Below are 15,866 nucleotides of genomic sequence, written 5' to 3'. Positions count from 1 at the left end.
TTTTTACATGTAGTTGTTCTTTTCTTTTTTTAAAAAAATATTTATTTTGCCACATCAGGTCATAGTCATTTCTCAGCCTTTTGGCTAAGATCCAGTGTGGGGGCTTCCCAGGTGACTGCCAGTGCAGGAGATACAAGAGACTCAGGTTTGATCCCTGGGTCAGGAATATCCCTGGGAGAAGGGAATGGCAACCCACTCCAGGCCTCCCTTGCGGCTCAGCTGGTAAAGAATCCGCCTGCAATTCGGGAGAGCGGGGTTCAACCCTTGGGTTGGGAAGATCCCCTGGAGAAGGGAAAGGCTACCCACTTCAGTATTCTGGCCTGGAGATACTATACAGTCCATGGGAATGCAGAGTTGGATATGACTGTGTGACTATCACTTTCAGTTTCCTGTATCCTTGGCGGGAGTATCCCATGGGCAGATGAGCTTGGCAGGCTAGTCCGTGGGGTCGCAGAGAGTTGGACATGACTGAGGAGAGCACATGGGATCTTTCACTGTGGTGTGTGGACTCTAGGGCACGTGGGCTTAGCTGCCCCATTGCATGTGGGATCTTAATTCCACAACCAGGGATTGAACCCACATCCCCTGCATTGGAAGGCGAATTCTTAACCACTGGACCATGAGGGAAGTCTGGATTCCTCTTCTCTTTCGGAGGAACCCTGAAGCAGATGCTCCGGTGAGGAAGCAGTGATGGAATACACACACAGCACTCAGCACATGACGCCCCTTGTTACTGACCCCTCCTAGATACCATGGGAGCAGCTGATCAGCAGTGGGAGACAGACATACAGATGCCCCGATGACTTCTAACAGTCAGCAGGGCAGGTGTGTGGACGTGGGTGTCCTCGTACCTGGCACTCTGTCTCCCAAGGTTAAGCAGGTTCCTACCCACCAGACCTTCGAGTTTCTTTCCAGCTGTGAGATTGAATGGAGGTGTCCTCTCAGTTCTAAAACTCAGGCAGCTGTTATACCCCACCAAGTAACTGGGGGAGGCACACAGTCATCTTGCCAGGCACCCGGAAAGGACACCAGCATAGGCCCAGGAGACAGGTGGCCAGATCTGGGGACCCCACACCTCCCAGGAAAGTGAACCCCCAACCTACCACTGCCCGTTTCCCCTGTCACGAAGGGCACAGGCCAGCCCTCGGCAAAATCTTGTTGAATTGACCACTTCCTTCTCCATCTTCCCTCTGCTATCAATAAGCTTGTTACCATCTTCTTGCAAGTCACATAGATTTCAATTTTCTCTAGTCTATTTGTACACATTTTTCCTGCCCTATTAGTTATCTGGACAGTACTTAGGTTATGAAATTCAAAGAGGTATTGGATGCCCTGTTTATCCTGGGAGCCTGTGGTCCCTGACAGGAGAGAGACGGAGAGACCTTCCCCACCCTTCTCTCTGGACCTGGTCCTTCTTGCCCACCCCACCCCAGCCTCCTTCCCCCGCCCCACTCCACAGCCCCACCACACACAGCTCTTTGGAAAAAGAGCACAGGCTAAGGGGAGAAGAGTTTCCTTTTTGAGTTAAACAAGTTCGTATGAAGTTCCAGCAAAGAGGTCTGGCGGAGAGACTGAGTTATTCTGGACCACAGGGGCGTGGGCAGGGAAAATGCTGATAACCTCAAGGTGAGGGAAGCATGCGGTGGAGGGAAGCAGAGAGCCAAGGGGAAGGGCGAGCTGGGCTTGCACCCCAGGAAAATACACAGCCCTCCCGCTGGAAGGTTCTGAGACAATGGAACAGACAGACAATGGGGTTGATTCCACCTCGCCTGGAAACAGTCTGGACCCTGACTTTTTAGGAAACAGCTGGAAGTGAGGGCAAAGGACAGACTGAACAGTCTCCCACAGGGTAGTGATGACATGGGAGTGTGCACCCTCTGAAGACAGAGAGGGGAAAACATGATGGTACAGACTGAAATCCTCAGAGCTGGGGGGTTTTCACCAAAATGCAGGCATTGCCGTAGGCATGTCAGACCCTGAAGCATCAGTGCCTCGTCAAATGCTAACCTGAGACTCAAGGCTGCTCTTTCCTCAGCCTCTCTCTTGCGGTGGGGGGTGGGGTGGTGCAGACAGCCTGAACTTAAAGACAGCCTAAACCCAGGCCTCCCCTCAGGCACAGCCTGCTTGCTCCTGCTTTTCCTGATGTTGTGAGAGTCAGCTCACCCTCCTTCCATCCGCCATGAGCTCAGTGGGCTAGTCCCGGGGCGGAGGCTGGCCACCCCGCAGGCCTAGAGGAAGGGCCACTCACTCAAAACCTCTCTGACAACGTCCCTCCCCAGCGGCAGTGCCCGTGTTTGTCATCTTCTGCAAGGACTCTTTGGACCACCTTCTAGGTAATCCCAGGATGTAAGCGCAGGTGATAAATATTTAAATTCTGCTCTGGGGTTTGATCTCATCATCTGAGTGGTATCTGGTGGCTTTCCAAACTCTGTTCCTGATTGCCACCCTAAGGAATCCCAGACCGGCAACCAGATACCTGACCTGGCAGCATGTCCCCACCCGCTTCCAACAGACACCTTCCCCTTCCCTCCCTCAGCCAACCACCTTTACAGGGCAAGAGGAGATGCCCAAGGGCTGATGCAAACCCAGGAGCATCCTCACCACCTGGGACTTCGCTGAGGCTCCTGTCCTGGGGTGCTTCACACCCTCCCCCCACCCTCCCGTCTGGGGAGCCTCAGATAAGAGCAGAAACATAGCTCCCTGCTGGCCCTGGGGAGGTCACGGGGCACTGTGGTCCCCGCTCTCAGCCCGACCCTTTAGGATCTGGGCTGAGGAGAATTTAAACCCAATTTCTTGCTAGTGGAGCTAGAAGAGCCCATCAAGTCCAATAAGAAAAAAAATTACCTAAAAAGAAATAAAGCGTTTTACTTATACACACAAATACACACAGTGAACCCCACCCTGGGAGCCGGTAAGACATTCTGATCCTGGACCCGGCTGACGTCCAGGGCCTTTGGGCCTGGGCTTCCTGAAGACTGTGACCCTGGGGGCGCCACCAGCCCCACCGAGGGGTCCCAGAGGCCACATGACAGCTGCTTCCGTGCTCCAGGACCAAGCGAAGCAGGCCAGCTTGGAGCGGGGAGGTTCCGTCCTCCAACGCGCCTCCCGGCACAGCCGGGTCCTCGCCGCACAGCCGGGTCTTACCCCCCACCCCCACCCCCACTTACGAGGCTGAGCTGGAAGAGAGCACCCCCCCCCATCCGCAGTCTCGGGGATCAGTTCACAGTCTGGGTTCCGGGGCCCGAGGCGGGGTCGTGCGGAGCAATCCCGTCCTCGGCCCACAGGTGTGCACCTGGGGTGACCGCGGCTGGACCTCGCATCTATACACCGATCTGCTCTTTAATCCAGTCCCGGAACACAGGGAGCCTCGTGTACACACCGGGCTTGTTCCTCTGCGCGCAGCCCTCGCCCCAGCTCACCACGCCAGCCTGAAACATCCGCCCATCCGCCTCCGGGCTGGACAGGGGGCCCCCGGAGTCGCCCTGCGGAGAAAGCAGGCCTTGGAAAGGCGTGCCTCCACCATGGTCGCCACCCCCCACCCCACTCCCACCATGCCAGCTCTGCCCCACCCCACGTCCCCACGCGTCCCCCCGCCCCCTGCGTCCCTGCACCACGCCCACCTGGCAGGCGTCCACGCCGCCGCTGAGGTAGCCCACACAAATCATGCGTGGGGTGATCTGCTGCGGCAGCAGGTGCTCACAAGTGGTCTGGTTGATGACCCGGATCTCGCCCTTCTGCAGGATCATAGCCCCCTGGCCTGCCGAGGAGCAAGGGCAGACATGGGCAGCTCGCCAAGCTGGGCCACGGAGGCAGGACCCGGGTCCAGGGCTCACGGAGCTGGGTGGGATGCTGCGCAGCCAGACACAGTGGTCAGGGTGTCCTGACCAGCGCGGGGGGCGGGGGGGAACCCTGGGAAGGCGTGTGGGAAAGGAAGGGACAGAAGGACAGACACGAAGCCCCCGAATCCCAGCGGTGGGAGCAGACCCTCGGCCCCCACTCACCGGCCTCCTGCGTATGGCCCCAGCCGGTGACCCAGATGGCCTTGCCGGTGGGGAAGGTGTGGTCGGCCGCGGGCAGGCAGATGGGCCGGATGGTGGCGCTGTACTCCACCGGCCGGTCCAGTTGCAGCAGCGCGATGTCGTAGTCGTAGGTGAAGTCGTTGAAGAACGGGTGCGTGATGATGCGCTGCAGCCCGCGCTCCTGCACCCCCGGGGCGCTGCGCTTGCTCTGGTCATGCAGGCCCAGGTAGGCCGTCCACACGCTGTGTTCCGAGTACCTGCAGCGGGCAGCGAGGGCCCAAGAGGGAGGCCTGAGCCAGGACCCCAGCCAGATGCCCCGCCCCAAGCCTGCACCCACTTGGAGACAATGCTCAGAGGCCTTCCTTCCTGCTGCCCTCTCTCAATACACTCTTATCTCACTACTAAAAATATCCCCCTTCTTAACCTACCCTTCCTGCCCGGAGAGATTCTTGAGAGGCCCCTGGACAGCAAGGAGATCAAACTAATCAATCCCATAGGAAATGAACCCTGAATATTCACTGGAAGGACTGATCCTGAAGCTGAAGCTCCAATACTTTGGCCCCCTGATGCGAACAACCGACTCACTGGAAAAGACCCTGATGCTGGGAAAGAGTCCGGGCAGGAGGAAAAGGGGACAACAGAGGATGAGGTGGTTGGATGGCATCACCGATTCAATGGATATGAACTTGGGCAAACTCTAAGAGATGGTGAGGGACAGGGGGGCCTGGCGTGCTGCAGTCCATGGGGTGACAGAGACGTGACATGGCGACTGAACAACAGTAAGCAGGATGAAAATAGCACATCAATCCAAGTACTTCTCTAGTGCAGCGGTACATATTTTAAGTACCAAATGTGCTGAAAAGTAGATGAAACTTTGTCTCCCAGGTTTGTAGATGGTAGAAGGATGCAGCAATTCTGACCATGGCACATAGGAGGACTGAACCCATAAGGACAAGACCCTGCTGTTGCTGGGAGACAGGGAGATGCCGGCAGGCAGAGGTGGAAGAAGAGGAGAACTTGAACTGGGAGGAGGGCATGGCAACCCACTCCAGTATGCTTGCCTGGAGAATCTCCATGGACAGAGGAGCCTGGCGGGCTACAGTCCATAGGGCCTCAAAGAGTCAGACATGTCTTAGTGACTAAGCAACAAAAAACACCAACGGGGGAAGTACCTTTATAATGGAGAAAGCTGGTGGACATCACCCTAACCAAGTAACCAGACTTTTCTCCAAACTGTCCTCCATTGATGGGGACTCGTGTACTTCTTGAGAACACATCACCTGTGCAGCGTTTCCTGACCAAAAAAATATTGAACCTAACTCTCCTCATGAAGCAACAACCAGGAAAATCCACATCAAGAGACATTCTACAGAACAGCAGCTAGGACTTCTCAAAAATGTGATGCCATAAAAGAACAAAAATTAAAAGGCTGGGAGAGACTATTCTACACTTAACGAGACTAGCATTGTAAAGCAACTACTCTCCAATTTTAAAAAAAAAAAAAAAAAAACTAATAACTAAAACAAAGCATATCCCTTGACTGGATCCTAGACTTTTTAAAAAAAACGGGAGAATTGGAGGACTCAGAAACCAGGCCATATGCCAGCTAATGGTGCTATGTCAATGCACTTGTTTCTGGGTGATGACTGTATGGTGGTGACGTGGGAGGATTTCCTTGTTCCTGGGGGAGACCAGTGGCTGTACTTAGGACAGAAGCGCCATGAAGGCTGCACCTAACTAGGAAATGGCTCAGAAGGGTGTATGCGAACGTCTCGGGAAGCACGGCTGAGATGTGACCCGCGCGATGGATGAGTATAGTGTCTGAGAGAAGAAAGAATCTGGGAAGACTTTGGTGTCAGTCAGCAGAGAGGGCCTGGAACTTCCAGAAGACAAGAGAAAAAGAAGCAGGGGAAGAAAAGACCAAGTGTGAAAGCCCCCGCAAGGTCATGAAGAACGCTGGTCGTGTCGAGGCAGCGAGCGACACTGCATGCTGCACCGTCACATGTGCATCGTGCTGGATGGCCGGCAGGGAAAGAATCAAGAAGGTCACGCGTCAAGAGGTAACTCAGCAGACAGCTTGACAGCAGCACGAAGCACCTGCAGTAAGCCCATCCCGTTGAGGCCCGAGTCAAAAAGCAGAGGTCGACCAGTCAACCAGAACAAGCACTCTTCCAGAGGCTGACATGCTAAGTCATCCTATCCCCAGACACCCCATCAAGGTGGTCATGGGCCACCGACTCAACCCGGCAGCCTGTGCTCTTGACACATGATGCTACCTCCCAGGAACAGCCTGGGGTCACCTGCTGACTTAAAATGTGTGCAAAGTACCTGCACTTCAGGTCCTAGCATACTTCACCCCTGCCTGTCCCTGCTCACAGCCCTGCCTTTACCTGGAAGGTCTGAGTCACCCGGTCCAGTGACAAACACCCTCGCGTTTCAACACCAGACTGGACACCCTGCCCACACAGGCACTCCCCAGCGGTCACGCTCCCCAGCCTTCAGGGGAGCTCTAACCCCACACACTGGGCCCTCGACAGCCTCTCTCACACATGTGCACATGTACACAGGTGTGTACCTTGTCCCCCGGCCCCGGGACACCTGTAAGAGCAGGGACCAAGTCTACTTCAGCCGTGTCTTCCCAGCCAGTGATAACAATGGTGCTGAGTGCATTCACCGACAGAAGGGAGACTGCTGAGCAGGAGAAGATGAAGGAAAAGGAAACAAGAAATGAGAAGATGCAGCAGGGAAGCCAGGGCCTGGGGGCGGGTGCTTCAGGAAGCACTTCCCAGCTCACCCGGCTGAAACAGGGTGGAAATAGGACTGCGGTAACCAAGGGGGTGCACAGTGCTTGATCTTGGCTTCTTCTCAGGGGAATACCTAGCTCTGGGGCTGGGCCAGGAAAATACAAGATGAGCATGGAGCACCAAGCAGTGTCAGCAGGGAGGTGGCTCAGGAGAACAAAAGAAGTGGGGGGCATGTCAAAGGGAGCCAGGAGCCAGCCTGGAGAGTTCCCACTGGCCAGCCCCACAACAGTCAAGAGACAGCACACAACACGGTACCAATACACACACGAGTCCCTGCACACATAAACAGATGATTAAATAAACACACGGGAGAGAAGGGACAAATCCTCCTTACAGAACAACGCCAAACTGACTCACTTCCAAAGAAGAGAGACCAGAAGAGGGAGATCCAGGGAGGGAGTGGAGGAAACTGGCATCAGCCTCTGAACCAGATGACCAAGCCGAGCATCACCAGCGATCAGCCACGGTGACATCATTTACCTGCTGATAAGACATGGCTGTCTTCCAGACACTCATGACCCCAGGCTAACCATGAGAACAACGTCAGCACCCACCGACCTTCAGACAGTCCAGGTCACGAAACACACACAAAGACGACCGAGAAACGGTCCGGGACAGAGGAGACTGGGGAGACAGGGCGGCAGACGCTAAGGGGGCACCTGGACGGACGCTTGCTGCAGAAAGGACACTGGTATGAAACTGGCACCTGGGGTGGGGGGCGGGAGAGGAGCCCTGGGGCAGCCCCGAGGCGAGTTTCTAGTACGGAACTGTGTGTTTCTCGGAGCTCACAAACGCAGCACGATAACATCAAGGGAAAGTATGTGTGGGGGGTGGTATAGTGAATTCTGTCCTGTCTTTGCAAGTTGTCCACATTCCAAAATGATAAGTTCATTCTAAACTTTCCTCAGTAGGTTCCCACCACCCCGAGAAGAAAGCAGCTCACTTCTGCCCAGGGTGGTGTGGAGTGTGATAGTGAGAAGACAGGCCACGTTTCACCCACCCAGCCAGGCCCGGTGACCACCGCTGATCCCGAGCCCCCACAGGCCGCTGGGACCCCTCCAGCACATGCACCTGTCAGGCCCCACCATCTGGACACAGGCCTACTTCCTGCTGTGGGCCCTTCCTGTCCCAAAAGTCCATGGTGCTCGTTCTCTCTCTTTGCAAAAGGGTGACCGTGGCAGCCTGGGTACCCTCCTCCATCACCCTGGGTCCCCTCCTCCCACAGCTGCCCAGGGCTGGAAGGCTGGCGCCCGGCAGGAAGGGCCTGAGGGAGGGGGGCCCTCTGAGCCCTCAGTCTCACTCCCACAGCCGATGGCCTGGGCGGGCTGGACCCAAATCACAAAGAGCCCCAGCCCCGGGCCGCCTGCTCCCGCTAAGCCGCCCTGAGAGGCCAGCTCGGCCCAGTGACGTGCCTGGTGACCCTTCCCGGGGTGGGTTTGGGTCTGCACAGGCACCAGCATGGGCTCAGCGCTTCATCGTCACCCTCATGTTTCCTTCTCACACCTCTCAGCCTACAAATCACAGCATCACCATGAGCCCCCAGGAGCCTCAGGCTCAGAAAACTTGCCCATGGCAGCCTGGCAGCCTAGAGCTGGGCCGTGGATCTGAGGGCCCTGAGGGGGGATCATACCCTGCAGACACTGACCGCTCAGGCTCAGGAATCCACACACTGGGGCTACAGTCTGGTTCTGCTGCTTAACAGCTGTACAACCTCAGGCAAATATCCTTACCTCTCTGATCCTCTGCTTCTGTAAGACAGGCACACATGAGACCTGCCCGCCTGGCTTTTAGAAGAGGTACTGAGAGCCCGCTGGACAAGCAGGGTCTCCCACTAAACACTTAGTGTTTCCGTTACCAAGCCCCACCCCTCCAGTCCTGCTCCTGCCTCACCTAGGCAGGACTCACAGACACAGGGCCTTTCCACCCCAGGAAACACAGAGGGGCCCCACTCAGGGCCCTGGAGAGGCCTCCTGGCTCCTGCCTGTGACCCACCTGAATCCTCTGTTGTCGATGAAGCAGTGTGCGGCGGACACCATCCAGCTGGGGGAGATGAGAGAGGCCCCGCACAGGTGGCCTTGGCCCAGGGCGTGGAGGCTCACCTGCCAAGGCCACTCGCCTTGGTCTGAATTCTCACCTCCGACGACTCGGGACTGCCTGGTGAACGACCGCCGCCCACAGTCTGGGAGAGCCAGAGGCAGGAGTCATGGGGTGGGAGTGGGGGGGGCAGGGGTAGCCCCGCTAGACCAGCCTCCTGGCCCCTCTCCCTGGCCCCGGACTCAAAACCCTCACTCCCCACCCCTGAGCTCCTGCACAGGTGCCATCGCGGGCCTTCAGACCCTGCTGGTTTGCTGAGATTTAATTTGGGTGTCATTTGCCTAGATGTCCTCACTGGGTGCTGAAGGACACAGCTCTCAGAGACAAGAGCGATGGGTGACGGCAAGTCAGAAGGGCCCAGCTCTGCACACACTGAACCTGTGGCTAGCGCTTCTGAAATATGCAAGGGGCTGCAAATATGGGCAGGGTGTGGACAGAACCCTGCCCAGGGCTCCAGGAGCTGTGCTCTCTCCTCCAGGTAGCATGGAGAAGCCCGGCCTTGCCCCCATGGCCAGGTCTACAAAGCAGGAGTCAGCCCAGCACTGCAGCCCGGCCACAGAGGCCTGACATACTAGCTGCCCTGGGCCTTGTCTCTAGGATCAGAGCTGCCGGTGAGACAGCACCTGGGTGCCAGTCAGCAAAGTCATCCTTTCCTCCAGGCAGACACATCCTCTCCCCGGGACACAGCTGGGTGAGTGAGGCCCTGGTGTGATTTCTGCCTCTGTATGCGCCTTGCTCAGTGAACCTGCACAACTGTACGCAGCAGCCCTGCTCACCACAGTCCTTCTCATCCGAGCCATCAGCACAGTCCTCGTTCCCGTCACACTGGGGGTTGCTCTTGTCCACACAGAGCCCGTTGAGGCAGCGGTAGGTGTGTTTGGTGCAGGTGACGACTTTCACTGTTCGAGCAGGAGGACATAGGGGAGGCAATCCATTCTCTGGGGCACCCGACCTGATGCCCCTCTCTTAGGCCTGCCCCACCCACCCACAGTGACACCCACTCTCCTCCTGGCCCTTCTGGACGATTCTCTCCCAGCTGACACCCTTTCTCATCATGCTCCACATTGAGTGACCCTGTGGGAGGCGGGCCCCGGCCTCACCGTCTTGGCACTTGGCCTCATCGGACCCGTCGCCACAGTCGTCCTTCCTGTCACACTGCTGGCTCTGAGGGAGGCACCTCCCGTTGTCACACTTGAAGGCATCGGGCGGGCAGCCTGGGGAGCACAGGGACTCAGCAGGGACTCGAGGGCCAGCAGCAAGGCCACGGGGAGCTGGGCAGAGACCCCCCAGCCCGCCCCCGGCCACGCTCACTGCAGCCCTCCTCGTCGCTGCCGTCCTCACAGTCCTTCACGGAGTCACAGACCCAGAACAGGGGCTTGCAGAACTTGTCCCTGCACGTGAACTGGTAGGTGGCGTTGCACTCTGGAGGGGCGGGCAGGCAGTTAGATGCCAGGCTCACTCGGTACTCAGCCACTCGCCGCGCGCCCCTGGGGATCCCATCCCGCCCAGTTGTGGAGGCTGACTCAGCGCCATGGGCTGCAAAGGACAGGAACGACCCCCACCCCCCCAGCTGGGGCCTTCCCGCTCGGGGTCGCAGGCAGAAGCCGGGCACAGAGCGGGCAGAGGACGCCAGGGGACTCACTGCAGTCGAGCTCATCACTGTAGTCAGTGCAGTCGGCCCAGCCATCACAGCGAAGTTCCTTCCGGATACACCGCCCCGTGTTACACATGAAACTGCCTGGGCACGCTGCGGGCAGAGGGTAGGCCTGAAGTCCACAGCCACCCCCATCACCTCGACTGCTGGCTTCCTGACCTTGCAGCCAGCCGCTCTGGGTGCCAGAGACCTCCCAGCCCAGCCCCCAGTTCAGAGGAGTGAGGCTGCAGCTGGGGGTCTCCAGGCCCACTGAGCTCTGGCAAGGGGTTCCTACAACCGGTGTGGCGGCCGGAGAAGGTGGGGAAGGCGCTGGTTGAGGTCCCTCCTGGCCCCCATGACCAGGAGGCCCCGGGAAGAGCAGAGAGAGGCCGGCAGGTGTGCACTGATTTCTACTGCCCTGTGTCCTTAGCCGGCCATGACCCCAAGCACCAGGCTCCCCATCGGCAACCCAGAGCAGCAGCCACTCAGCAGACAGATGACATGCGTGTCCTCCCCCAGGCACTGGGAATCGCTGGATCTCCTTAATTCTAAGATGTTTCCACACTTGAACGTGTCTGAAACTAGGATGTGTCTGACAACTGATGTCATCGGGCAGAGGACAAATTGAGAGGAACCTGTTTCCCTTTCTCTGCACAAGTAGCTTTGTCACTTACCAAAGGGGTTTGCTCATCTGATTACACTTCGGGTGGTGAGCCATGCAGCTGAATGTGAACTTAAATTTGGATGCTTGTGTGCAGTTAAAGTGTCTTCCAAAAGGTTATTCTATGATTTGTTATTGTTTACTAGCTAAGTCGTGTTCCACTCTGCGACGACATGGACTGCAGCCTGCCAGGCTCCTCACTCCATAGGACTTCCCAGCCATGAATACTGCAGTGGGTTGCCATTTCCTTCTCCAGGGGATCTTCTCAGACCAGGGATTGAACCTGCATCTCCTGCATTGGCAGTTTCTTGACCATTGGTAGCCACCTGGGAAGCCCTATTCTATGATACAAGGTTCAAACAAACAAAAAACCCCACTGTGGACAGAGAAAAACTGATATTCACAGCAGACAGTGAAATTAAAGGCCATGGAAACAGTTAAGATCTCTTCAGTAGAGATCTCACAATTCTCAGAGCTAGGAGTGGTTCATGCGATGATCCATGCCTCAGTGTGCTGTCTCAAAAGCATGCTATTCATCTGACAGCTGCTGAAAGGCCAGAGACAAGCACAGATTCTCAAAGTGGTGCAGAGCCAAAGGGACAGTGGCCCAAAGGCACTTTGGGTTCCCCGGCCTGAGGGGCTGCTCCCAGGGACCTAAGGTCACTGTTGCCTCTTTTTTTCTCAAAAAGCTACTGCAATGACTGAGATGCACCCTACGGGGTCTGGTGGCTCAGCGTCAGAAATGCCAATGAGATGCAGAACGGACGGCCAATCTCGGGTCGCCCCTCCAGCCAGGCCCCGCTTCCTGAGCACGATACTCACGGTCATGGGCATCGAAGGACAGGAACTCTGCCAGGAATCCGGTGTCGGTGTAGGACTGGTCCGAGTGGAAGTGGACGGTGATCTTGTTGCTTCTGCTGCTGGCGACAAACTGCGGCCTCTCTCCGCAGTACCTGGGGGCGGCGGGCAGCTCAGCGGAGGAAGAGGATCCACCCGGGGCTGGGGCACCCCCACTCACCCTCCCCTGGCACTCACTTCTCCCCGTTGATCTCCACGTAATCCTTGGTGCAGGAGCCCACTGGGACATTGGGCTCCTGCAGGAAGAAGGCTTTGAAGCGCACTTTCACGTTTTTGTTGCTGGGCACCTGCAGAGAAAGATGCTGCTGTGGGCCTGATTCTGCACAGCCTCCCTCTTTCCTGGGCTGGGGGGGAAGGGAGGGGTTCTTTCCTCCCACCTGCCTGCCTGCCCACCCGCCTGCAGGGCAGTGAGGACACGGCAGGAGGGAGCTGGAAGGAAGCCCCTCCCGACTCGCCAGCAGCACACACACTGTGGTGTTCTAAAGAAGGCTGGGCAGTTCTCCCACATCACTGACTGGACAGCGAGCGTCTCCTGCCATCCAGTGAGTGTGTCCTCCTCTGCATGGCACTCGCTGTCCCCACAGCTCCTCTAGGAGGTCCCAGAGCCAGCTGCATCCCAGACCCGGGTCCCTCCGGCAGGCACCGGCCACAGGAGGGGTTGAGTTTGGGTCTGCTGGACGCTGCTTTGAAAACTACCCCGCCCACAGCCTCCACACACACCCCTTAGGAGTGGCCAAAGGTGCTCACTGCCCTCTCTCCTGCCTCCCTGGAGCACCCCCAACCCCTTCCCCTTTCCTCCCCCCATCTACCCCTCAACCAGCTTCTCTAACCCCCCACAGCACACAGCTCCCACCTCAATGTGCCAGGTACAGTTGACATTGGGCGGGTAGTGGCCTGGATAGTAGGGGCTGTTAAATGTCCCCTGGGCTGCCCGCAAGTAGCCTCCACAGCCTGGAAGGAAAGGCAGAGAGACGCATGTGACGACTGAGGTCCCAGGAGGGCAAGGGGCCCTGAGGAGCCGGCCGGCCTCCCTCAAGCCTGGGCACCAGACGCCCCACTTCCAGGAGGGCCTGAGCTTCAAACCCCACAGCCCCGAGGCCTGTCCCCGCCTGGGCCGCCTCTTACTGCTCATCCGGGGCAGCTGGAAGAACACAGCCTCGAAGCCGGGGTGCCTGCGCTTGGTGCTGGTCACCAGCGTGATGAGCAGGACGTTCTGGGAGGAGAGGAAGGTCAGGTTGTAGGAGGGAGGGTAGGTCCCACACAGCCTGCGGGGCAGAAGGGGGAGTGTTATGGGAGACACAGAATCCCAGCAGCCATTTAAGTGAAGATCTCCTCATAAGACTGTCTTTGTTTATAAACAACTCAGAAACACTGAACAGCTAATGATAGAGGACTCGCTAAGCAGTTAACAGCAGAAACTGTTAACACTAACACTTACTAAGAATATGCCAGGCACCGTCCTTACTGCTTCTATATCCATTAACTCAAGTATTCATCACAACAACCATTAAATACTATTACCCCATTTTACAGATAAGGAAACAGAGGCGAAACAGGTGAAATAGCTTGCCCAAGACTGCACAGCTGATACGTGGCAGGACTAAATGAAAAAACATAGAATGGGAGATAATATTAGCAGGTGATACAACCCACAAGGGATTAATCTGCAAAATATACAAACAGCTCATGCAGCTCAATATCAAAAACAAAAAACAAACAAAAGAAACAATAAAAAAATGGGCAAAATATCTAAATAGACATTTCTCCAAAGAAGACATAAGACAAGGCCAAAAAGCACATGAAAGGATACGCAACACAGCTAAATATTAGAGAAATGAAAATCAAAACTACAGTGAGGTATCAGCTCACACTGGTCAGAATGGCCATCATCAAAAAGTCTACAAACAGGAAACACTGGAGAAGGTATGGAGAAAAGAATCCTTCCTACACTATTGATGGGAATGTAAATTAGTGCAGCCACTATGGAAAACAGTATGGAGGCCTTAGCTAAACAAAAATAGAGCTATCATATGACCCAGCAATCTCACTCCTGAGCAAATATCCAGAAAAGATGAAAAGCATAATTTGAAAAGATACATGCACCGGAAAGTTCATAGCAGCACTATTTACAGTAGCCACAATGTGGAAGCAACCCAAATATCCACTGACAGATGAATGGATAAGGAAGATGTAGTACGTACATACAATGGAGTATTCATTCAGTCACAAAAAGGAATGAAATAATGCCATTTCCAGCAAAATGGACCTAGAGATCATCATCCTAAGTGAAGTAAATCAGTCAGAGAAACAAAAATACCCTATGATATCACTTATGTGTTGAATCTAAAAACAATTATACAAATGAACTTATTTATAAAACAGAAAGAGACTCCCAGATAAAGAAAAGAAATTTCTGGTTACCAAAGAGGGACGGGAGGGAGGGATAAATTAAGAGATTGGGATTAACAGATACACACCACTATATATAATCAACAAGGACCTACTGTATAGCACAGGGAACTCTACTTGATCCTCTGTAATAACCTATATAGGAAAATAATCTGAAAAAAGAATAGATATAGATATGCATAGCTGAATCACTTATATACTTATATACTATTAACAGTGTAATAGGTTATACTATACTAACCTATACTCGGAATAGGTTAATAGGTTATACTCTGTAATAACCTATATAGGAAAATAATCTGAAAAAAGAAGAGATCTAGATATGCATAGCTGAATCACTTTGCTCTACACCTGAAACGAACACAACACTGTAAACAACCACACTCCAATATGAAATAAAACATGTTTTTTAATTTTTTAAATGAGTGAATAAGTCAATGATGGAAAAAATCTCCGTCCACCAAATAAAGCAGCAGGACTGAATCTCAGACTCGTCACTTGGGCACCGGAGCCCTCACTGCTAATGAGCATGGCATATGAGCTGACCGACACCACCACCATTAACAGTGACACAGACATGCCACTCATCTGGGAGGGCCATCATAACAAGCTTCATCTTTACACAGCAGACAATGCGACCAGGTGTGCCATATAATCCTACTTTTAAATAAATACACAAAGCAAAAAAAAACCTGCAAGAAGGTACAACACACATTTAACAGTGACCATTTCCAGATGGTAAGATTATGAGTGGTGTCTGTTCTATCTGCGCATGTCTGTTCTACCCTCGGCCTCTCAGGACCAGGTACTTACTGGTTGTACAGACGATCAGTTAAAGAAAGAGAAAGAAACCCGGCATGAAAGGGGTGTTTAGATAGAAGTCCTGGCTGCAAAGCTGTGGCAGCAGATGGCTCTCTCTGGGTTTCGGCCTCAAGTTTAGCCCCTTATTAATCACAAAACATCTGTCCAGCTCATTTCTATAGACAACAATCAAAGGCTCCGGTCCACTAAGTCCAAGGCGGCGGGGGGAGCTGAGTGGAGGCAGTTCACCCCTACCTGCAGACTCTGATTCACCTCAGCACCCCCCAACAGGTGTATTATGCCTTTTTTAAAATAATTTATTTCATTTTTGGCTGCGCTAGGTCTTCGTCGCTTTTGCTTGGGCTTTCTCTAGTTTTGGAGAGCGGGAGCTGCTCTTCAGCTGTGGTGCACAGGCTTCTCACTGCAGGGGCTTGCTTCTCTTGCTGCAGAGCAGAGGCTTGAGGGTGCACGGGCTTCTGCAGCTGCGGCACGTGGGCTCGGCAGCTGTGAGTCCTGGGCTCCAGGGCACAGGCTCAATAGTTGTGGTGCACGGGTTCAACTGCCCTGCAGCACGTGGTATCTTCCCA

At 54.9% G+C, this 15,866-nt stretch overlaps 1 protein-coding gene across 3 annotated transcripts in view; it reads right to left on the bottom strand.

Moving 5' to 3' along the window:
- Window positions 1–2,840: 2,840 nt before the first annotated feature.
- Window positions 2,841–15,866, bottom strand: part of ST14 (ST14 transmembrane serine protease matriptase) — a 41,477-nt gene continuing 28,451 nt past the window's right edge. For all 3 annotated transcript variants that reach the window (XM_020874684.2, XM_070457414.1, XM_070457415.1), the window contains exons 8-19: window positions 13,195–13,334; window positions 12,923–13,020; window positions 12,247–12,356; window positions 12,034–12,164; window positions 10,560–10,664; window positions 10,229–10,339; window positions 10,018–10,131; window positions 9,694–9,816; window positions 8,816–9,002; window positions 4,002–4,276; window positions 3,621–3,757; window positions 2,841–3,482 (exon numbers count right to left, since the gene is read on the bottom strand). In XM_020874684.2, the coding sequence (XP_020730343.2) occupies window positions 3,321–3,482; window positions 3,621–3,757; window positions 4,002–4,276; window positions 8,816–9,002; window positions 9,694–9,816; window positions 10,018–10,131; window positions 10,229–10,339; window positions 10,560–10,664; window positions 12,034–12,164; window positions 12,247–12,356; window positions 12,923–13,020; window positions 13,195–13,334 (1,693 nt within the window). In that variant the 3' untranslated portion in view covers window positions 2,841–3,320. The remainder of the gene's footprint in view (window positions 3,483–3,620; window positions 3,758–4,001; window positions 4,277–8,815; window positions 9,003–9,693; window positions 9,817–10,017; window positions 10,132–10,228; window positions 10,340–10,559; window positions 10,665–12,033; window positions 12,165–12,246; window positions 12,357–12,922; window positions 13,021–13,194; window positions 13,335–15,866) is intronic.

The sequence above is a fragment of the Odocoileus virginianus genome, chromosome 28, assembly GCF_023699985.2.
Source record: "Odocoileus virginianus isolate 20LAN1187 ecotype Illinois chromosome 28, Ovbor_1.2, whole genome shotgun sequence".
Lineage (NCBI taxonomy): Eukaryota > Metazoa > Chordata > Mammalia > Artiodactyla > Cervidae > Odocoileus > Odocoileus virginianus.
The sequence above is the reverse complement of the archived record's forward strand: the minus strand, read 5'-3'. Positions and strand labels throughout refer to the sequence as shown.